The sequence below is a fragment of the Oncorhynchus keta genome, chromosome 27 (genome assembly GCF_023373465.1).
Source record: "Oncorhynchus keta strain PuntledgeMale-10-30-2019 chromosome 27, Oket_V2, whole genome shotgun sequence".
NCBI classification, from domain to species: Eukaryota; Metazoa; Chordata; class Actinopteri; order Salmoniformes; family Salmonidae; genus Oncorhynchus; species Oncorhynchus keta.
The window spans coordinates 12103122-12127564 of NC_068447.1; the positions used below are offsets into that span (position 1 = coordinate 12103122).

The following is a 24443-nucleotide window of genomic DNA, read 5'->3' on the forward strand; positions in this document are numbered from 1 at the left end:
TACACATGTATGGGGACGGCGTTCTTCCCCTACAACACTCTCACCTCTTTCTCAATGCTGATCTTCAACAAGTGGGCAAAGCCTTTGTGTATGACAAATCCAAGCACCAATGTGGTAAAGAAGTTGTGTTGTTTTAGAGAGCTTCCCAAGCACCCAGACCCCAGAGAGGGGAGGAACTGTTGTGTTGTTTTAGAGAGCTTCCCAAGCACCCAGACCCCAGAGAGGGGAGGAACTGTTGTGTTGTTTTAGAGAGCTTCCCAAGCACCCAGACCCCAGAGAGGGGAGGAACTGTTGTGTTGTTTTAGAGAGCTTCCCAAGCACCCAGACCCCAGAGAGGGGAGGAACTGTTGTGTTGTTTTAGAGAGCTTCCCAAGCACCCAGACCCCAGAGAGGGGAGGAACTGTTGTGTTGTTTTTGAGAGCTTCCCAAGCACCCAGACCCCAGAGAGGGGAGGAACTGTTGTGTTGTTTTCGAGAGCTTCCCAAGCACCCAGACCCCAGAGAGGGGAGGAACTGTTGTGTTGTTTTCGAGAGCTTCCCAAGCACCCAGACCCCAGAGAGGGGAGGAACTGTTGTGTTGTTTTAGAGAGCTTCCCAAGCACCCAGACCCCAGAGAGGGGAGGAACTGTTGTGTTGTTTTAGAGAGCTTCCCAAGCACCCAGACCCCAGAGAGGGGAGGAACTGTTGGTACCGGAGAGGTACTATGAGATGGGTGATCTCAGAATGGCCCAGACTAAAGCTGAATAGAAGTTACTTGCCTCCCTACTCTCCTTCTTCTCTGGGTTGAGCCGCATTAGGCCATGAATATGAACGAGTTGTGACAACAAGCTCTGTTCTTGTCCCTCCTTGGCATGACAATAATGAGGCTTCCTGTCCAGAGAGAACAAGGTGGTCCGCTATAGAGGCCTGGGTCTGGACCGGACCGGTGTGTGTGGACATTCATGCTCAGGATCCACGCCAGCCTCTCTGATTCAGATCCATTTGTGTTCCTCAGAGGGCCAAAGCTCTCTGTCAGGCCTCTGCCATGACAACAGAGCTCCCCCAACTCTCGTCAGTTTTCCCACAGAACAAAACAAACATTGTCCCCGCATCAGGGGGAGGTGAGGCAGCCCTGTGTTCATATTCAGGTCATATTAGTCTACGTTCACTGAGCCAACCCAAAGAGGCCCCTCTCTCTCTCTCTCTCAGTCAGACAGTCAGTCTGACAGACAGACAGTCTGTCTGTCTGTCTGTCTGTCTCTCTGTCTCTCTCTCTCTGTCTGTCTCTCTCTCTGTGTCTCTCTCTGTCTCTCTCTCTCTCTGTCTCTCTCTCTGTCTCTCTCTGTCTCTCTCTCTCTCTCTCTCTCTCTGTCTCTGTCTCTGTCTCTCTCTGTCTCTCTCTCTGTCTCTGTCTCTGTCTCTGTCTCTGTCTCTGTCTGTCTGTCTCTGTCTCTCTCTGTCTCTCTCTCTGTCTCTGTCTCTGTCTCTGTCTCTGTCTCTGTCTCTGTCTCTGTCTCTGTCTCTGTCTCTGTCTCTGTCTCTCTCTCTCTCCCCCCCCCCCCACCCCTCCCCATCATCTTGTTTCATAAACACACTACAATGCAGGAAAAAGTAGTTTAATCAAAAACATTGTTTCATCAAGAATTTAGAAATGCACTTACAGTATCAATCAACAGCGTGCACATTATCTGATCTATAAGGTTGATAACTTCTGTCCTATTGCTGCTTGTAACGCCAGCTTGCTGCGTCATCATGTAGTCAACTTTTCATCCTGAAATGACTCTCTCCATTTGTTTACCTGTTGCAGGGCTTCGTGAACCACCCCACTCCCTCAGTCCGTGTATGTTAGCGGACTGACACTGGATGTTGTGGCATGGGGACGTTGATTTGTGTCGGTGGCTTCATTAATGAAACAGAGATGCGACTGTTCACTGTTCAGTCATTAGTGTCCACAGGAGCTGGTGAGGAGCTCCGCTCACTGCTAATGAGGCTCCAGCACCGTCTGCCCAGGCCCTGACAGCCTCTGAACACGCTCCAAGACCCAGAGAGAGAGACTCTAAAGAGGTCAACCACCCCCGGGGGAAAAAATACCTCCTCTGTCTCTAAACCCTTCAATCAGTGCATCATTTAATGGAGAAACCAGACTGTCTCTGTACATTCAAACTGACTTCTAAGCTAATCACAATTGGGTATTGGTAAAAAACATTAATGAGTTAGGTTTGTTTGCCAGTCCTATGATGAAAATTAAATGAGGAAAGAATGGGGTTTTGGGATATATAGTGGGGCAAAAAAGTATTTAGTCAGCCACCAATTGTGCAAGTTCTCCCACTTAAAAAGATGAGAGAGGCCTGTAATCTTCATCATAGGTACACTTCAACTATGACAGACAAAAAAAGACTAAATACTTTTTTTGCCCCACTGTACGCTGAAAATAAGGTCTGAGGTTAACATAGCATTAGGAGATCTTATACATTTTGTTTTATGAGATAATACCAGTCAGAATAGTTCAGCTTTATCAATGATGAACACTTTATGTGCTTGTTTTGATTACATAAATGCTTCAAAAATGACAAAAGGTGCCCTTACAAAATTTGAACTGCATTTACAGTACAGTGCACTGTTACACTGCAGTTACACTGCAAAATTACTGTCGTAAAAAAAAAGTGTTATTTTGGACACTCTATTTGCTTTTTTCGTTAAAATAATTACAATCTTTTTTTCGTAAGGGTTCTAATAATTCATATCTTTTTAAGGGTTAAAATAACTACAAGAGGGTTAATAACTACAATCTTTTTTTTTAAAATAACTTTTTTTGTAAGGTTTCAAATAATTACAATCTTTTTTCGTAAGGGTTAAAATAACTACAATCTTTTTTCGTAAGGGTTACAATAATTACTAACTTAAAGTTAAATAACTAACTGCAGCAGAGGCATAGGAACCTGAAAATGGACACTGGTTAGCTGATGAAGATTATCTCATAGAGCAAAACGTACAGTATGAGATCTCCTCAGACCTTATTTACAGTGTTGATCCCCATAGGCTTTAGCCAACAAGCCATGGTGAAGTTAGCCTCTTGTTAATACCTACAAAAATACGCCATTACTATTGCCCTCTATTGGCTTACTGGTGATCTTTTGATATGCTGTCCAATCAGGTTGGCTTGAGTTTCATTGCCCTCTATTGGCTTACTGGTGATCTTTTGATATGCTGTCCAATCAGGTTGGCTTGAGTTTCATTGCCCTCTATTGGCTTACTGGTGATCTTTTGATATGCTGTCCAATCAGGTTAGCTTGAGTTTCATTGTATGTTGGAAACAACGCATTACATAATTCTGGTGTCTGTGCTGTGGTGGTGTTCTCTGATTGATCCTAGTCCATCACAATGGAAACTTCTCACATCCCCAAGCCAACATCCATCTCCATTTTAAGTATAAAAAAACAACATATATTTCTTTCAAACCTTCACGACAACATGAGAGAACATGCAGGAGTGCCACGTGTTCATTTGGACTGGAGCACCAGACAGGGGTGAGAAAATGGTGGAAGGCCTGTCCGGTTTTGGCCCGTCTACAATACCCGTGAATTTTGGGACGGTAACCTGGCAACTCAACTGTAGTTCCACTCCCAGGGCCTCAGAGTGGAGGCTTCCACTGGCCCCTGGAGAACAATGACACCCTTATGAGAGGAGCTCTGCTGCTGTCCAAAGCCTGAATCAGTGAGAGGAGAAATATGTTCCAGGTCAGAGAGAGGACCCCATTATTGAGTTTCAGATGGTCAATGGGATGCGCATCAAGCACAAATCACCCAAAATCCCTTCATCTGGTTGAGCATTTTTTTTTTTACTAACGTTTATGAAATCTCTCTGTGAGAAAAATGACTAGCGCTGATCAATTACAAACCTTTATTGGATCAAATAAACACAACTACAGCTGTGTCTCTTATTCATAAAATGATGTCTGACTTCTTTCCTAACCTTCTTATAACCAGTTTATAACCTTGACCGCTGTACAGAGACCTCTCATGATTATCTGGTAAAATAATTTTGCATTATTCGCAGCGCTTTGATTTGATGGAAAATATTATGTCTATACCATTCCTGTTGATTATTAATACAACTCAAAACAATAATTGATACAATGACATGGGACGGCTAAAGATGAAATAGCTGTGTCATTGGGGGGGCATGAATAAAAAGCAAACAAAGCAAACTTATCTGTGTCGACTAAAGAGCCAACACACATCATATTACAGATATGTTAATAGTTGTGACATCAAGAAATAATGATCTCAGTGCCGGGACACTCTGGGGCTGTTAGTCAACCCTAGTATAGTAATCTAACATAATACTCTGTTTATTTTTGACCTAATAATCCTTAAAATACACACATTGGGGTGACACTTCTACAAGGATATTAAATGGAGCTCTTCTCCTTCTTCTCTCCCCCCCCTAGTCTGCACTTAGTCAACGTCTGAACTTCCTGTCAAATGAACCACCTTAAAACTGGATGGGGTGTTGTATCTATTTGGAGAGAACATCAAAAGGAGAGACATTACAGACATTAAGGCTACAGTGAAGGTGACGCTGGCACTGGAAAACAAAAGGTGTGTCTATGGTTGAGGTTGGAATGTCCACTGCTGAAAGGTGAGTTGCTTTGTTACCACATCTAACCAGTTTAGGCGATGGAAAGGAAAGAAATCAGGAGAGGTCAGTTCAGCTGGACCCGCTGATCGACAGGATGGTGGAGCTGTCCTTGGCTTTGTCAAAGAAGATGGAGGAGGACATCTCGTTGGTGCTCTTGAGTTTGGCCTCGGTGCCAGGAGAATGGGAGCCACTGGGTTGGCACTCCTCACAGCAGCAGCAGCAACAGTCCATGAAGGCCTGGCTCAGAGACTTACAGAGACACAGCAGCAGTACCGGCGTCACCGACGACTTGAAGAACAGGGAGAACTGGTTGATGAGGGCCAGCAGGGTGGCGGTGTCATCAGAGATGGGCATGGCGGTGTAGGCCAGGACGATGTTGCACACGTTCTCCGGCAGGGCGCAGACGCCGTAGACCGCGGCCAGAGCCATCACGGTGCAGTTGAGCTGGCGCTCCACCTGTTGACTGTGTTGTATCTTCTGCTTCTTGGAGGTGGAACCTTCCTCCAGGCGCCGGGGGATACCGTCATGGGACACGTGGCAGGTGGCGAGCTGGCACAGCAGGGTGAAGACCACGGGCAGGCAGAAGTAGCAACCAAAGTACCACCACATGCGGCACTCGTGGTAGTTGATGACCAGGGTGTAGACGGACTCGGGGAGGTTGGAGGTGGGGTTCATGGTGCAGGAGTCCACCACAGCCCCTGTGGCCGGAGACACAGCCTGGCTGAGCTGCCACAGGAGCAGCTCTGGTGCCGCCAGCACCATGGAGCCCAGCCATATGACCAGCAGCTTGGCCAGGACGGACTGGCAGCTCTCCACTCGACGGATTTTGGGCTGGGAGCAACTGGTAGAGTTGAAGCGGTCAATACCCAGGGCACACAGGCTGAAGGATGTCACCCCTAGGGAGGTCACCTGGAGCGTTATATGGATTAAAGAGGAAGAACGTATCAGATATGCTACGTGGGCTGTTATTTTTCTGCTTATCTGTGTATTTTTTTTGACCGTTGTGATCTTTCAATCTACAAAATCTGCTGTGGAATTAGCCAAAACTAAACTTTTCACATGCTGCACACACACTGTTTATAAACACGTACCATGTCTTTTTTAAAAGGGGTGTCAAACATACGGCTCATGGGGGGGTCCAATCCAGGCACACGTGTGGTTTGGGGGACAAACTCAATATACTTTAAAATGACTAAAACCAAATCTAAATGGTCATTCATACAGTTTATTGACTGGGTCCAGCTCACTAATAATCACTACATTCATACAGTTTATTGACTGGGTCCAGTTCACTAATAATCACTACATTCATACAGTTTATTGACTGGGTCCAGTTCACTAATAATCACTACATTCATACAGTTTATTGACTGGGTCCAGTTCACTAATAATCACTACATTCATACAGTTTATTGACTGGGTCCAGCTCACTAATAATCACTACATTCATACAGTTTATTGACTGGGTCCAGTTCACTAATAATCACTACATTCATACAGTTTATTGACTGGGTCCAGTTCACTAATAATCACTACATTCATACAGTTTATTGACTGGATCCAGTTCACTAATAATCACTACATTCATACAGTTTATTGACTGGGTCCAGTTCACTAATAATCACTACATTCATACAGTTTATTGACTGGGTCCAGTTCACTAATAATCACTACATTCATACAGTTTATTGACTGGGTCCAGTTCACTAATAATCACTACATTCATACAGTTTATTGACTGGGTCCAGCTCACTAATAATCACTACATTCATACAGTTTATTGACTGGGTCCAGTTCACTAATAATCACTACATTCATACAGTTTATTGACTGGGTCCAGCTCACTAATAATCACTACATTCATACAGTTTATTGACTGGGTCCAGTTCACTAATAATCACTACATTCATACAGTTTATTGACTGGGTCCAGCTCACTAATAATCACTACATTCATACAGTTTATTGACTGGGTCCAGCTCACTAATAATCACTACATTCATACAGTTTATTGACTGGGTCCAGCTCACTAATAATCACTACATTCATACAGTTTATTGACTGGGTCCAGTTCACTAATAATCACTACATTCATACAGTTTATTGACTGGGTCCAGCTCACTAATAATCACTACATTCATACAGTTTATTGACTGGGTCCAGCTCACTAATAATCACTACATTCATACAGTTTATTGACTGGGTCCAGCTCACTAATAATCACTACATTCATACAGTTTATTGACTGGGTCCAGCTCACTAATAATCACTACATTCATACAGTTTATTGACTGGGTCCAGTTCACTAATAATCACTACATTCATACAGTTTATTGACTGGGTCCAGCTCACTAATAATCACTACATTCATACAGTTTATTGACTGGGTCCAGCTCACTAATAATCACTACATTCATACAGTTTATTGACTGGGTCCAGTTCACTAATAATCACTACATTCATACAGTTTATTGACTGGGTCCAGCTCACTAATAATCACTACATTCATACAGTTTATTGACTGGGTCCAGCTCACTAATAATCACTACATTCATACAGTTTATTGACTGGGTCCAGCTCACTAATAATTACTGCATTCATACAGTTTATTGACAGGGTCCAGTTCACTAATAATCACTACATTCATACAGTTTATTGACTGGGTCCAGTTCACTAATAATCACTACATTCATACAGTTTATTGACTGGGTCCAGTTCACTAATAATCACTACATTCATACAGTTTATTGACTGGGTCCAGCTCACTAATAATCACTACATTCATACAGTTTATTGACTGGGTCCAGCTCACTAATAATCACTACATTCATACAGTTTATTGACTGGGTCCAGTTCACTAATAATCACTACATTCATACAGTTTATTGACTGGGTCCAGCTCACTAATAATCACTACATTCATACAGTTTATTGACTGGGTCCAGTTCACTAATAATCACTACATTCATACAGTTTATTGACTGGGTCCAGCTCACTAATAATCACTACATTCATACAGATGTTTGACTGGGTCCAGTTCACTAATAATCACTACATTCATACAGTTTATTGACTGGGTCCAGCTCACTAATAATCACTACATTCATACAGTTTATTGACTGGGTCCAGCTCACTAATAATCACTACATTCATACAGTTTATTGACTGGGTCCAGTTCACTAATAATCACTACATTCATACAGTTTATTGACTGGGTCCAGTTCACTAATAATCACTACATTCATACAGTTTATTGACTGGGTCCAGCTCACTAATAATCACTACATTCATACAGTTTATTGACTGGGTCCAGCTCACTAATAATCACTACATTCATACAGTTTATTGACTGGGTCCAGCTCACTAATAATCACTACATTCATACAGTTTATTGACTGGGTCCAGTTCACTAATAATCACTACATTCATCCAGTTTATTGACTGGGTCCAGTTCACTAATAATCACTACATTCCTACAGTTTATTGACTGGGTCCAGTTCACTAATAATCACTACATTCATACAGATGTTTGACTGGGTCCAGTTCACTAATAATCACTATTCATACAGTTTATTGACTGGGTCCAGCTCACTAATAATCACTACATTCATACAGTTTATTGACTGGGTCCAGCTCACTAATAATCACTACATTCATACAGTTTATTGACTGGGTCCAGCTCACTAATAATCACTACATTCATACAGTTTATTGACTGGGTCCAGTTCACTAATAATCACTACATTCATACAGTTTATTGACTGGGTCCAGCTCACTAATAATCACTACATTCATACAGTTTATTGACTGGGTCCAGCTCACTAATAATCACTACATTCATACAGTTTATTGACTGGGTCCAGCTCACTAATAATCACTACATTCATACAGTTTATTGACTGGGTCCAGCTCACTAATAATCACTACATTCATACAGTTTATTGACTGGGTCCAGCTCACTAATAATCACTACATTCATACAGTTTATTGACTGGGTCCAGTTCACTAATAATCACTACATTCATACAGTTTATTGACTGGGTCCAGCTCACTAATAATCACTACATTCATACAGTTTATTGACTGTGTCCTGCTCACTAATAATCACTACATTCATACAGTTTATTGACAGGGTCCAGCTCACTAATAATCACTACATTCATACAGTTTATTGACTGGGTCCAGCTCACTAATAATCACTACATTCATCCAGTTTATTGACTGGGTCCAGTTCACTAATAATCACTACATTCATACAGTTTATTGACTGGGTCCAGTTCACTAATAATCACTACATTCATACAGTTTATTGACTGGGTCCAGCTCACTAATAATCACTACATTCATACAGTTTATTGACTGGGTCCAGCTCACTAATAATCACTACATTCATACAGTTTATTGACTGGGTCCAGCTCACTAATAATTACTGCATTCATACAGTTTATTGACTGGGTCCAGTTCACTAATAATCACTACATTCATACAGTTTATTGACTGGGTCCAGTTCACTAATAATCACTACATTCATACAGTTTATTGACTGGGTCCAGTTCACTAATAATCACTACATTCATACAGTTTATTGACTGGGTCCAGTTCACTAATAATCACTACATTCATACAGTTTATTGACTGGGTCCAGCTCACTAATAATCACTACATTCATACAGTTTATTGACTGGGTCCAGCTCACTAATAATCACTACATTCATACAGTTTATTGACTGGGTCCAGTTCACTAATAATCACTACATTCATACAGTTTATTGACTGGGTCCAGTTCACTAATAATCACTACATTCATACAGTTTATTGACTGGGTCCAGCTCACTAATAATCACTACATTCATACAGTTTATTGACTGGGTCCAGTTCACTAATAATCACTACATTCATACAGATGTTTGACTGGGTCCAGCTCACTAATAATCACTACATTCATACAGTTTATTGACTGGGTCCAGCTCACTAATAATCACTACATTCATACAGTTTATTGACTGGGTCCAGCTCACTAATAATCACTACATTCATACAGATGTTTGACTGGGTCCAGCTCACTAATAATCACTACATTCATACAGTTTATTGACTGGGTCCAGTTCACTAATAATCACTACATTCATACAGTTTATTGACTGGGTCCAGCTCACTAATAATCACTACATTCATACAGTTTATTGACTGGGTCCAGCTCACTAATAATCACTACATTCATACAGTTTATTGACTGGGTCCAGCTCACTAATAATCACTACATTCATACAGTTTATTGACTGGGTCCAGCTCACTAATAATCACTACATTCATACAGTTTATTGACTGGGTCCAGTTCACTAATAATCACTACATTCATACAGTTTATTGACTGGGTCCAGTTCACTAATAATCACTACATTCATACAGTTTATTGACTGGGTCCAGCTCACTAATAATCACTACATTCATACAGATGTTTGACTGGGTCCAGCTCACTAATAATCACTACATTCATACAGATGTTTGACTGGGTCCAGCTCACTAATAATCACTACATTCATACAGTTTATTGACTGGGTCCAGCTCTCTAATAATTACTGAAATTAACTCTAGACAGTCAGGGAGCATCGAAAATTCCAAAAAATTCCAAAATCGATGGACAGTAGTTTTAACTTGTAATTTAAATTACAGAACAGTTTCAATATGGAAGAAGTCTTTCTGACCTGTTACATTAGCCGTCGAGATATACATTGATGAGTTTACAGTGTAGTATCTATGCTGATAAGATCAAAATCATCGATACTGTATAATGTATGGCTTACATACAACTATGTATCGTGTTGTTTATTACCAGTTAATAAATGTTGGTTTACCAGAAAACATACTATAAAGATTCAGTTGGTAAAAGCATTAAACATTTAAAAAATATTTCACAATACTTTGTGGCCCATAAACATAATTCAACTCATAACCTTCTTTTAAGACCTGGTTTACAACAATGTCATAAATCAGTGTAAATATCCTGTAATTATACCATCAAAAGAACAACACAAATAAATGTATGATTGTTTTAGGCAACAACAGGTACTAAACTTGTCGTTAGGGACACATTATCATATAGCTATGGACCGATAGTTGTGTTCATTAATCATTTACATGTGATTCCACTGTGGCCTAAGGGGAGGGGTGTGGCTTGAGGGGTGTGGTGATGGTGGGGGGGGGCTAAGGGAAGCAAACCCACCTCCATATATGGTACCGCTCTGCATGAGATGTCCCCCAGCAGCCTCTTATTGGTGAGCTCATTGAAGACCACCACAGGTAAACAGAAGCAGAGCACCAGGAAGTCCCAGAAAGCCAGGCTGGCCAGGATGTAGTTCCAGGTACTCCTCATGTAGTAGTTGTGCCAGACGATGCACATCACAGCCAGGTTCCCTATAATCCCCACAGAGAACACCACCAGGGACAGGAACATGACAGCGTAGGCAGTGTAGGAACTGTCAGTCACTGGGTACAGAGGGTTGTGGATGTTGGTGATCCACCTTCCTGTAGTGCTGCTGTTGCCCTGATCCACGTCTGTGTTGGCCCTAGTGTCCAGGAATGAGTCTGTGTTGGCCCCAGTGGCCCTAGTGTCCAGGGTTGAGGCTGTGTTGGCCCCAGTTTCCAGGGTTGAGTCTGTGTTGGCCCCAGTTTCCAGGGTTGAGGCTGTGTTGGCCCCAGTTTCCAGGGTTGAGTCTGTGTTGGCCCCAGTTTCCAGGGTTGAGTCTGTGTTGGCCCCAGTTTCCAGGGTTGAGTCTGTGTTGGCCCCAGTTTCCAGGGTTGAGTCTGTGTTGGCCCCAGTTTCCAGGGTTGAGTCTGTGTTGGCCCCAGTTTCCAGTGTTGAGTCTGTGTTGGCCCCAGTTTCCAGTGTTGAGTCTGTGTTGGCCCCAGTTTCCAGGGTTGAGGCTGTGTTGGCCCCAGTTTCCAGGGTTGAGCTAGAGAACTGGGTAGCTCTGGGTGAGGTGAACTCGTTCTCATAAGATCGTGAGAAGGTAGACTGAGGTTCACCTGCGCCTGTGTCCTCGTCGTCTGCACCCCGCGGTGCTCTCTTGTGGTGCTTGTCCCATTCCAGTCCTTTCACATCCTCATTGTCATAACCATGGCTTTGAATGACTTGAATGTCGAGATTTAACATATCCTTTTCAAGAGATGCACTGTTTGTCTGTGAAATTCTTTTGGCATCGGAAGCCCACACAGTCAATAGTACCACCAGTGAAATAGAGGGAATCATCTTGAGAGCAGTAGCCTGAAAAGTAGCTTTTCTTTGAAATTCCAGAACTTCCCAGCTTTGATCACTGCAGGAGACGATGTCAAAATGAGACCCCCTCAGCAGAAGTTAATTTAGTAGAAAAGAAGAAGTTGCCCAATCTGTGGTGGGATGCTGAAGCTTGGGAACTTGTCTCTCTCTGCGTCCTGTGGCTGCAGTCCCATAGGCAGGTCTGTGAGTCTGTTAACAAGTACCGTTGCCTGCTCAATCATGGGTGGCTGGTCCCCTTTGAAAAGGGAAAGACAAGAGGCGAACTCATCTGTTTCTCTCTATCGACCCCCAAATGGAGCAAAGCATTGCGCCCTCTGCTGGTCAAAATACTGAACAGATGCAGTTTTATGTTGTGCATATAGAGGGCAGTGCATGTCTCCAAAAAGTACACCGATCCCAAACACCGATCTGGTCCCATTCATTTCAATATTACATCCAGGTGATACAACATCAGTAAGGATACATTCAAGATGGTTTTCTTGTGTGTCTTGTATATATAAGCAGATCTGTTGTGTTATCCAAAGGCGCGGTATATTTTCATAGTGTTGGAACAGCGTCCTGTTTCGAAATCCACATGAACAACCCAGCTCCCCTACTGTACACACAACAGCATTGACAGGTTTTGCCCGTAGGAGAGGTGGAGTAATTTACTTAGACTACCATCTATTGGAATGTGTCATTACAGTGCTCATTTGCACTGCTCTTGGCAATACACACACACACACACACACACACACACACACACACACACACACACACACACACACACACACACACACACACACACACACACACACACACACACACACACACACACACACACACACACACACACACACAGGTTCCATGGTAAAGGCACATTCCTAAGCCTCAGGTATGTTTCTACATTCTTAGAGAAAAAAGGGTTCCAAAAGGGTTCTCCGGCTGTCCCCATAGGGGACCTGTTTTTGGATCCAGTTAGAACCCTTTCGGGTTCAAATTAGAACCCCCTGGATCCAAAAAGGGTTCTTAAAAGTGTTCTCCTGTGGGGACAACCAAAGAACAATTTTAGGTTCTAGAGAGCACCGTTTATTCTAAGAGTGTAGTGTCCGAGGCGGAGAGCATATTTTAAGTACAAACCCCTTTCATGAAGGGGGTTATAGAATTCACCAAAAGGCCAAAATGTCAGACTGAAATAAGTAACGCTATGCCCTAATGAGGCAGAATGTAACTAAAATATAATAGATAGATGGCCAGCGACAGGAAGGAGTTCTCTGGTCCAGGAAATAGTGGGCAACCTGTTGACTGGCAGTTGGATGTTTGAATGTTTCCTATGTCTCCTGTGAGGTATTCCCTCTCATACACTTGTACGTACTCTCTCTCTCTCTCTCTCTCTCTTTCTCTCTGAAAATACACAACAAAATCTTATTTTAGAGGAAAATTTCACTCTGGCTCTGCCACTGCATATAAACTCATCAAAAAAGAAACGTCCCTTTTTCAGGACCCTGCCTTTAAAAGATAAATACAAATACCTTCACATATCTTCATTGTAAAGGGTTTAAACACTGTTTCCCATGCTTGTTCAATGAACCATACACAATTTATGAACATGCACCTGTGGAGCAGTCGTTAAACAACTTCTTAGGGATCAAATCCCGTTAGCGGGATCGATTTGACAACATCCAGTGAAATGGCCTAGCGCCAAATGAAATTAACTTACTATCAATATTAAACTTTCATGAAATCACACATGCAATACACCAAATTAAAGCTACACTTGTTGTTAATCCAGCCAACGTGGCAGATTTCAAAAAGGCTTTACGGCGAAAGCAAACCATGCTATTATCTGAGGACAGCACCCCATCAAACAAACACAGACAATCATAATTCAATCCGCCAGGCGCGACACGAAACTCAGAAATATCAATATGATTCATGCCTTACCTTTGACGAGCTTCTTCTGTTGGCACTCCAATGTGTCCCATAAACATCACAAATGGTCCTTTTGTTAGATTAATTCCGTCGTTACATATCCAAAATGTCCATTTATTTGGCGCGTTTGAGCCAGAAAAACACTGGTTCCAACTCGCGCAACATGACTACAAAATATCTAATAAGTTACCTGTAATCTTTGTCGAAACATTTCAAAAAATTTCCTAACACAACTTTTGTTTTTTTTAACGTAAATAATCAATCAAATTTAAGACCGTATAAACTGCATTCAATACCGGACGAAAACAATGTGGAGCGTGCTTTCAGGTCACGCGCCTCTAACAAATAGTACACTTCACTCAACCCTCATTCTAAGCTGCCTTACTTATTCATTTGTCAAAGGAAAAACATCAACCAATTTCTAAAGACTGTCCTTTTAACCTGTTTACGTCGACCCTCTACTTTTTCGAACATTCTGTTAAAAATCGCGCAACATTTCAGCGCCCTGCTACTCAGGCCAGAAATATAGTATATGCATATGATTAGTATGTGTGGATAGAAAACACTCAGACGTTTATCAAACTGGTTAAATCACGGCTGTGACTATAACAGAACGTGCGTTTCATCGAAAAGTGCAGGAAAATCTGATCACTGAAAATGGAAATAAATATCCATGCGCGACTTCAAGGAATTGTTCAAAGTGAACCGAATTAAATGAGGCCGAGGTTGTAGTGCCTACAGCTTCCACACGTTGTCTAGAGTCTTGTCATTTGATTCAGCTTTGATTCTTGGTCTAACCGAATCAAGGGAATCGATTCCCTCCGGTCTCCGACCGGATGTTTTGGTCGAGCTCTCTCCAAGACATTTTTTCGAGACGACATCTATAGAATTGACATCGCCTCCTGATGAATTTTAGCGCTTATTAACGTGTACTAATACCTAAAGTTGCATTACAAAAGTATTTCCAAGTGTTTCGAAGTGTTTTGTGAAAGTTTATCGTCGACTTTTTGAATTTTAAAAAATGACGTTACGTTATGAAACACTATTTTTTTCCGTTTATCACACAGTCTTCATAGATCGATATCTAGGCTATATATGGACCGATTTAATCGAAAAAAAGACCCAATAGTGATTATGGGACATCTAGGAGTGCCAACAAAGAAGATGGTCAAAGGTAATGAATGTTTTAGATTTTATTTGTGCGGTTTGTGTAGCGACGACTATGCTAATTATTTTGTTTACGTCCCCTGCGGGTCTTTTGGGGTGTTACATGCTATCAGATAATAGCTTCTCATGCTTTCGCCGAAAAGCATTTTAAAAATCTGACTTGTTGCCTGCATTCACAACGAGTGTAGCTTTAATTCAATACCCTGCATGTATATTTTAATGAACGTTTGAGTTTTAACTAATACTATTAGCATTTAGCGTAGCGCATGTGCATTTCCAGAGCTCTAGATGGGACGCCTGCGTGCCAGGTAGGAGCAAGAGGTTAACCAGGTAGGCAAGTTGAGAACAAGTTCTCATTTACAATTGCGACCTGGCCAAGATAAAGCAAAGCAGTTCGACACATACAACAACACAGAGTTACACAGAGTAAAACAAACATACAGTCAATAATACAGTAGAAAAATAAGTCTATATACGATGTGAGCAAATGAGGTGAGGGAGGTAAAGGCAAAAAAAAGGCATGGTGGCGAAGTAAATAAAATATAATATTACAATATAGCAAGTAAAACATTGGAATGGTAGATTTGCAGTGGAAGAATGTGCAAGGTAGAGATAGAAATAATGGGGTGAAAAGGAGCATGTGTTACCCTTCCTGCATGCTCATCCTGACATGACCCTCCAGCATGACAATGTCACCAGCCATACTGCTCGTTCTGTACGTGATTTCCTGCAAGACAGGAATATCAGTGTTCTGCCATGGCCAGCGAAGAGCCCAGATCTCAATCCTATTGAGCACGTCTGGGACCTGTTAGATCGGAGGGTGAAGGCCAGAAATGTCCGGGAACTTGTAGGTGCCTTGGTGTAAGAGTGGGGTATTATCTCACAGCAAGAACTGGCAAATCTGGTGCCGTCCATGAGGAGGAGATGCACTGCAGTACTTAATGCAGCTGGTGGCCACACCAGATACTGACTGTTACTTTTGATTTTGACCCCCCCCCCCCCCATTGTTCAGGGACACATTATTCCATTTCTCTTAGTCACATATCTGTGGAACTTGTTCAGTTTATGTCTCAGTTGTTGAATCCTGATAGTGTCATACAAATATTTTCACATGTTAAGTTTGCTGAAAATAAACTCAGTTGACAGTGAGAGGATGTTTCTTTTTTTGCTGAGATTAGTCATGACTATATTAACAACATTATGTTTTTGTCATAAACAAACCACAAGCTAGAAAGAGCACTATTTCATTTCAATGGTAGAATCAGGAAGTTTTGGCTTCCTGTGTATTTGGCTGGTCATAGTGAAGCATTAAGTCCAGCTATTATAGCAAATGCTGATACCACTCCACTAGATAGATGGGGCGTGCCCACAAACTTGGTTTATGGCGTTGTTTACTTCGAACAACCAACACATAGTAGTCTCAGAACTAAAAAATGTTTACGTTTGTTTTTCACTAATGTTTGTCATCATGCCCGAGTGGTGTTCTCTCTGGCTGTGCTAACTTCAAACAAATGTGAAAATAAGTTATCTTTCACCGTACCTACCAGAAATGTACCCCGATGCTGCCAGCTGTTTGCAGCTATCAAAAATGATGCTTACAGTGGCCAAAGATTATCAGAGGGATTTTCAGGCTGAATGGATGGGGAATACATTTAAACGACAGCTGGGAAGTGATGCAATACCAGTTTGGCTAACGTTAGCGAATGTAAGCTAGCAAACGTTAGCAAATAAGAGTAACTCAATCTGGTAGCCATTTATTACACCCTTGTCTGGAAAACACTCCGTTACTAAAAATAGAATTGTCGATTATAGCTAACTCGGTGTGTTGGTAGTAATGATACATGTGTATAAATTGTCTATGGTTGGTTAGTTGGTTCTCAGCTGATGCTAATTAGCTAACAGCAAGCTGACAATACTGAAAAATCCATGATAGTTATGCTAAGCTACCCAGTCTAATAGAGATCAATACAATTAGTAGGGTGGTTAAATTGTGTATTGTTAGGTGTATTGTTGTAGGTGGTACATCATCTGATTCCACCATTCCATTAGCTCTGGTTAAGGTAAATTGGCAAAAAATATGTACAAGCTGATGGCTAAGATTTACAGTAAGCATGTTTGTATGGTTTGTGTTGTGGGGTTACAGGTGGTTAGATGTAGACTGAGGACCACAGAGAACCTTCCAGACCATGTCATCAATTGAGTCTACTTCTTTTCTCTTTGTATAACTCCAGGTTATCTGGAGTCCACCCCGCTGAAAAAAATACAAAGCGTGGGCATTTTGTGCACACGCGCATGAGGGAGCACAACAAGATTGTGGGACAGAAACGGGCAAAGGACACTGCAAGGTATAACATCAAGACCACAACAGTAATGACACAACCACCACATTCTTCTCTCTGCAGATTCTCAAAACACAATACAATACATTTCTCCTCAATTTCCCATACACAGCTAAACATAATATGTAAGAACTGTCCTCATAGGACTTTTCACACCTTCTGCAGCTCCCCCAGCCCATTCACTTTGTTGACTGCACTTTCCTCTCAAAAACAGCTCCCAATGTCCCTCATTGTCCCTATATAACGAAGTAATCCAACAGTGCCATTTTATCTATTTCAAATCTTCTCTCATTGATCGAAACATGTGGGTGTCCACCCCAAAGTGTTGCATGTCATGATGACAGACATCTTGGATTACTTCATGGAGCAAAAATAAAGTATTTATTTTAAATAACTGAGCATTTTCTAAATTCAAACTGATCCCTTGCCACTGGACACAGACACTTTATGAGACGAATCGACAACGAAGACTAAGAGAAGTGGTGATCAGCAGATGATGGGAGAGGTGGTCATGATGAAATTGCCATTATAAAGGTAAGTAAGTTCAGGGAATACTTGTACAGCTGTGGGAGGAGAGGTGGTCATGATGAAAGCTGTGGGAGGAGAGGTGGTCATGATGAAAGCTGTGGGAGGAGAGGTGGTCATGATGAAAGCTGTGGGAGGAGAGGTGGTCATGATGAAAGCTGTGGGAGGAGAGGTGGTCATGATGAAAGCTGTGGGAGGAGAGGTGGTCATGACCAAACTGCCATCAAACAACAGCTCCTCTTGAGTTGTCTTCTGTCCATCCAGAAGAATACAGTTCACAGGATACAGTTCTGCTACAACGACACACGCAGGCAAAGAAAATCTGTTTCTCTCCAAGAATCCACTCCAGGAAGAAGACCAGGCACCACACTGTATCGTCTGCAAGACAAAAAATATATATCATAAATGATACTCCATTGCACAGTTTGAAAGACAGTTGAACTGTGCCAGCATAACAACATTAGGGTAGACTAGTTGAACATGCATACGTGAGGACAGGCACAGATATTACGTGTACAACAACATCTAGCCTAATAGAAAGAAATATGGCATAACCCTCAAACTTTGCTCAGTGACCAGACTGTACAAATGTACCTAGGTAGATAGGCAGACAGTATATAGCTACAGCAATGTCTACCCGGCATGCTTAGGCACATATGTTTATAGTAAAATCATGAATTCTCTGGAAACAGCTCTGGTGGACATTCCTGCATTACTGACATTCCTGCAGTCAGCATGCCAATTGTATGCTCCCTCAAAACTTGAGACTTCTGTTTGCATTGTGTCATGTCACAAAATGGCACATTTTAGTGCCTTTACAAGGTGCACCTGTGTAATGATCATGATGTTTAATCAGCTTCTTGATATGCCACACCTGTCAGGTGTACCATGTTTTGTGCTGCTGCCATGTTGTTGTCATGTTGTGTTGCTACCATGTTGTTGTCATGTGGTGTTGCTACCATGTTGTGTTTCTACCATGTTGTTGTCATGTGGTGTTGCTGCCATGTTGTGTTGCTACCATGTTGTTGTCATGTGGTGTTGCTGCCATGTTGTGTTGCTACCATGTTGTTGTCATGTGGTGTTGCTGCCATGTTGTGTTGCTACCATGTTGTTGTCATGTGGTGTTGCTGCCATGTTGTGTTGCTATCATGTTGTTCTCATGTGGTGTGGCTGCCATGTTGTGTTGCTACCATGTTGTTGTCATGTGGTGTTGCTACCATGTTGTGTTGCTATCATGTTGTTCTCATGTGGTGTGGCTGCCATGTTGTGTTGCTACCATGTTGTTGTCATGTGGTGTTGCTGGCATGCTATGTTGTTGTCTTAGGTCTCTCTTTATCTAGTGTTGTGGTGTCTCTCTTTGTGTAGTGTTGTCTCACTTGTCGTGATGAGGGTTTTGTCCTAGATTTGGATTTTTAATCACAGCCCTCGTCCCCACAGCATGCCTTTGTAGGCTGTGATTGTAAATAAGATGTTTTTCTTAACTGACTTGCCTAGTTAAATAAAGTTTTAAAATATGAAAAATATATATCTTGGCAAAGGAGGAAAGCTCACTGACAGGGATGTAAACAAATTTGTGCAAAACAAAAGTGAAAAAATAAGCTTTTTTTGGTATGGAACATTTCTGGAATCTTTTGTTTCAGTTCATGAAACAAAATATATATTTTTGTTCAGTGTAATTTTGGAAACATCAATGAGAAAATGTTCTCAATTTTCTCAATGAGAAAATTTGCAGAATGTCCATCTCGCTCCATCTTCTCCCACTGTCAACCACTGGGCTTCCTCTCATCACCATTTTTGGTAGTGAGTGGAAATGCCAACTGTATGCTTTACATTTATACATCCGGTGAAATATCTCGCTCATTGTTCTATCTGTGGTAACAAGTTAGCAAATGCCAGGCTAACTAGCAAGCCAACTCTAGTCATATGCTAACGTTTGCTGGTAAACCTAGCTTCAGGTGGCTGGTTGCATTGTTATAGCTTGCTGTTTAGGAGCCACATCTACGACTAAAAAGGAAGAGGTTTTACAATCGAGATAGAACACATCTCTGATTGTAAAACATCTATTTTTTTTGTCATATATATGGCTGGCTACCTGTAGTTGTTTAGCTCAATTAGCTAGCTAGACTAGCTAGCCACCTACCTAAGTTAACAAACTGAAAAATTATTTGTAGTATAGTATGTTAGCCAGCAATACAAAACATGGGTTTCAGTAGATAAACTACAGTTAGCTAACTAGCTAGGTGACTTGCAGTAAAAATAACTTACTTAGGTAGGCATTTGTATTTGTCATCTGCCCTCTTGATGTCAATATTTTGATTGTATGACTTAATCCCCCCCATCAATACACCAGAAGGCATCAGCAAAGCCCAGACCTGCCTTCCTGCTGTGCAATTACACTACATGACCAAAAGTATGTGGACATCTCGAACATCTCATTCCAAAATCACGGGCATTAATATGGAGTTGGGCCACCTTTGCTGCTATAAACAGCCTCCACTCTTCTGGGAATGTTTTCCACTAAATGTTGAAACATTTCTGCGGGGACTTGCTTCCATTTAGCCTCAAGAGCATTAGTGAGGTCAGGCACTGTTGTTGGGCGATTAGGCCTGGCTCACAGTCGGCGTTCCAACTCATCCCAAAGGTGTTCGATGGGGTTGAGATCAGGGCTCTCTGCAGGCCAGTCAAGTTCTTCCACCAATCTTGATAAACCATTTCTGTATGGACCTCGCGTTGTGCATGGGGGCATTGTCATGCTGAAACAGGAAAGGGCCTTCTTCAAACTGTTGCCACAAAGTTGGAAGTACAGAACCGTCTAGAATGCCGTTGTATACTGTATCATTAAGATTTCCCTTCACTGTAACTACGGGGTCTAGCCCAAACCATGAAAAACAGCCCCAGACCATTATTCCTCATCCACCAAACTTTACAGTTGGCACTACGCACTCGGGCAGGTAGAGTTCTACCAAATTCAGATTCGTACGTCTGACTGCGAAATGGTGAAGCGTGATTTGTAACTCCAGAGAACACATTTCCACTTCTCCAGAGTCCAATGATGAGCTTTACACCACTCCAGCTGACGCTTGGTGTTGTGCATGGTGATCTTAGGCTTGTGTGCGGCTGCTCGGCCATGGAAACCCATTTCGTGAAGCTCCCGAAGAGCAGTTTATTGTGCTGACATTGCTTCTGAGGCAGTTTGGAACTCGGTAGTGAGTGTTGCAACAGAGGACAGATGATTTTTACGCACTAAGCACTTCAGCACTGCCATTCTGTGAGCTTGTGTGGCTGAGCTGTTGTTGCTCTTAAGATGTTTCCATTTCACAATAACAGCACTTACAGTTGACCGGGGCAGCTCTAGCAGGGCAGAAATTTGATGAACTGACTTGTTGGAGAGGTGGAATCCTATTACGGTGCCACGTTAAGTGTCACTGAGATCTTCAGTAAGGCCATGCTACTGCTGATGTTTGTCTATGGCAGTGGTTCCCAAACTTTTTATTGTCCCGTACCCCTTCAAACATTCAACCTCCAGCTGGGTACCCCCTCTAGCACCAGGATCAGTGCACTGTCAAATGTTGTTTTTTGCCATCATTGTAAGCCTGTCACACACACACTATACGATACATTTATTAAAACATAACAATGAGTGTGAGTCTGTCGTCACAACCCGGCTCGTGGGAAGTGACAAAGAGCTCTTATAGAACCAGGGCACAAATAATAATATAATAATAATCAATAATTTCACTTTTTATTTAGCCATCTTACATATAAAACTTTATTTGTTCATCGGAAATCGTGAAAAATTCACCACAGGTTAATGAGAAGGTTGTGCTTGAAAGGATGCACATAACTCTGTAATGTTGGGTTGTATTGGAGAGAGTCTCAGTCTTAAATCATTTTCAACAGTGTTGTTTGATGGAGGCATTGTCTGTTTAAAAAGAAAAAGTGAAGCACATTTTATATTTGGCGTACCCCCGACGGCATTGCGCGTACCCCAGTTTGGTAATACCTGGTCTATGGAGATTGCGTGGTTGTGTGCTCGATTTTATACACCTGTCAGCAACGGTTGTGGCTGAAATGACCAAATCCACCAATTTGAAGGGGTGTCCACATATCTTTGTATATATAGTGTATGTGTGAAACACATCTCACTCACTTAGAAATTCCTTAGACATGATGAAAACAAGCCCATATTCCCTCAGGGTGAAATTCCCCTTTAAAACCCACCCAACTACATGGGGGAAGAGCAGGTAGACTTGTGGTTAAAGCGTTTGGTCCAGTAACCAAAAGGTTGCTAGATCGAATCCCCGAGCTGACATGGTAAAAATCTGTTGTTCTGCCCCTGACCAAGGCAGTTAACCCACTGTAACGGATGTGAAACGGCTAGTTAGCGCTAAATAGCGTTTCAATCAGTGACGTCACTTTCTCTGAGACCTTGAAGTAGTGGTTCCCCTTGCTCTGCAAGGGCCGTGGCTTTTGTGGAGCGATGAGGGACATTGCTTCAGGTGGGTGATTGTTGTTGACGTGTGCAGAGGGTGCCCGGTTCGCGCCCAGGTATGCGCCTATAACTGAAGTACCACACAGAAACTTGAAGCTGGATAGCCACCTTCTTAATTCATTTCATCAAGCATTTAACATCCGCTTTCATTCAAACAAAGTGCAGCAAAGGTTTTGTGGGTGAAGGAGCATAGCGTATTTATTTAACCTTTTATTTAACTGGGTGTAACAGTATAACTTTAGACCAAACACTGAAAAGAAAACGGACTGACACCTATTTTACTGGCATTTTCCCCCATGTAGTCGGGTGGGTTTTAAAGGGGAATTTCACCCTGGGGGAATATGGGCTTGTTTTCATCATGTCTAAGGAATTTCTAAGTCAGTGAGATGTGTTTCACACATACACTATATATACAAAGATATGTGGACACCCCTTCAAATTGGTGGATTTGGTTATTTCAGCCACAACCGTTGCTAACAGGTGTATAAAATCGAGCACACAGCCATGAAATCTCCATAGACCAGGTATTACCAAACTGGGGTACGCGCAATGCCGTCGGGGGTACGCCAAATATAAAATGTGCTTCACTTTTTCTTTTTAAACAGACAATGCCTCCATCAAACAACACTGTTTCACGACGCATCAGTGACATGCAAGTTATACTGTTACACCCAGTTAAATAAAAGGTTAAATAAATATGCTATGCTCCTTCACCCACAAAACCTTTGCTGCACTTTGTTTGAATGAAAGCGGATGTTAAATGCTTGATGAAATGAATTAAGAAGGTGGCTATATCCAGTTTAAAGTTTCTGTGTGGTACTTGTAATGGGGAAGGTGGGGTGTAAAATACAGTCCAGGTTTGGTCTCTCCAACCATCACTGCTGTGAGGTTCTAAAGTAGGTATTAATCACAATGAGAGAGACCGAATGTTCCCCAGGTCCAGTGGACCTCTATGGGCCTCTCTCACGCTCCTTCATTGGGCCTTTGTCTCCATCACCATAGAAACAAGACGGAGGAACCTTGAATTACAAATGTTCACCATGGATACATTCACATGGGCCAAGCCAGATAATCAATGTTGCCTTGTAGGGTCCATGTACGGTCGGGGCCTGGGATATGATAGTTAAATGCAGTAAGTCAGTCCGTTTCGATGTTCATTCAATGCACGCGCTACCCAGAGGAATCGTCGCGAAAATACAGAGGGTCAACCGATATTTAATGTGGAATCTAAGAAAGAAAGAACTGCATGTTTAGAGAGTTGTACTTTGGCTCAGAAAGTACTTCAGATAAGGTTGCACATTGTTAGAAATGTCAATTTCCTCAAACACTGACTTTTTGAACAGCTAGATGAGATCAAACGATCAGACCTGCCCTCTAGAAATCCACGAAAGAGAGGCTACATTTCGATTGTTCACACTGTATTGTGTAAGGAAAGCAGCAAGACGTCTCTCCTACACAAACAGCTTGGCTCAGCCTCATCCTGTATCACCCCTTGACTGCACCAGGAAGTCCAAGCCAAAGGCTGAGCATGACTCGCCTGCTGCTATGAGTTGTCAACAGTGGGCGGACAGAAAGCATGGCTGGCTGTACGTGTTTGCTCCACAGCTGCCTAAATGTTGTTCAAGCCTTTGAACTCGAGCTTTTAGAAAGACCAAAACTATGACGATGTAGTAAGCAAGAACCCTATAGATGGTAAACTATGGTAAGAGAGTGACGTCTGAAATAGGCCTAGTTAAACTCCAGCAGGGCATGTAGAAAAGACTAAACTAAAAAAGGAATATTTTGAATCCCACTACATCACACTCTCATAGACAGTAGTGCAGCTGTGATCCACTTTTCAATTTAAAACCCTCTACAAATATATGTGTTCATATTAAACTCAATAAACTATATCTCTTCATTATGATTTATATAGTTTAAATGATGGTTTATTTGTTTATATAGTTTAAATGATGGTTTATTGACGCCCTTTAAATCATCTGACTTTTATTGACTCTATAATGAGCAGATGAACAAACATTAGTAGGTCTACTGAATAAAAACCCTTGCACTGTAGCCTACTGTGCCATCAATTTGTACCAACTCTCATTGTATTAATGTATGTAGGCAAGAGAG

The 24443-nt window shown here is 42.0% G+C and overlaps 1 protein-coding gene across 1 annotated transcript; it reads right to left on the reverse strand.

Moving 5' to 3' along the window:
* Positions 1 to 3864: 3864 nt before the first annotated feature.
* Positions 3865 to 12132, reverse strand: LOC118359425 (G-protein coupled receptor 37-like 1). Its single transcript, XM_035737947.2, has 2 exons — positions 10842 to 12132; positions 3865 to 5528 (listed from the first exon to the last, which is right to left on the reverse strand). Exons 1-2 carry the CDS (start codon positions 11865 to 11867, stop codon positions 4689 to 4691), a joined length of 1866 nt encoding a protein of 621 aa, XP_035593840.2. The 5' UTR covers positions 11868 to 12132; the 3' UTR covers positions 3865 to 4688.
* Positions 12133 to 24443: the final 12311 nt, after the last annotated feature.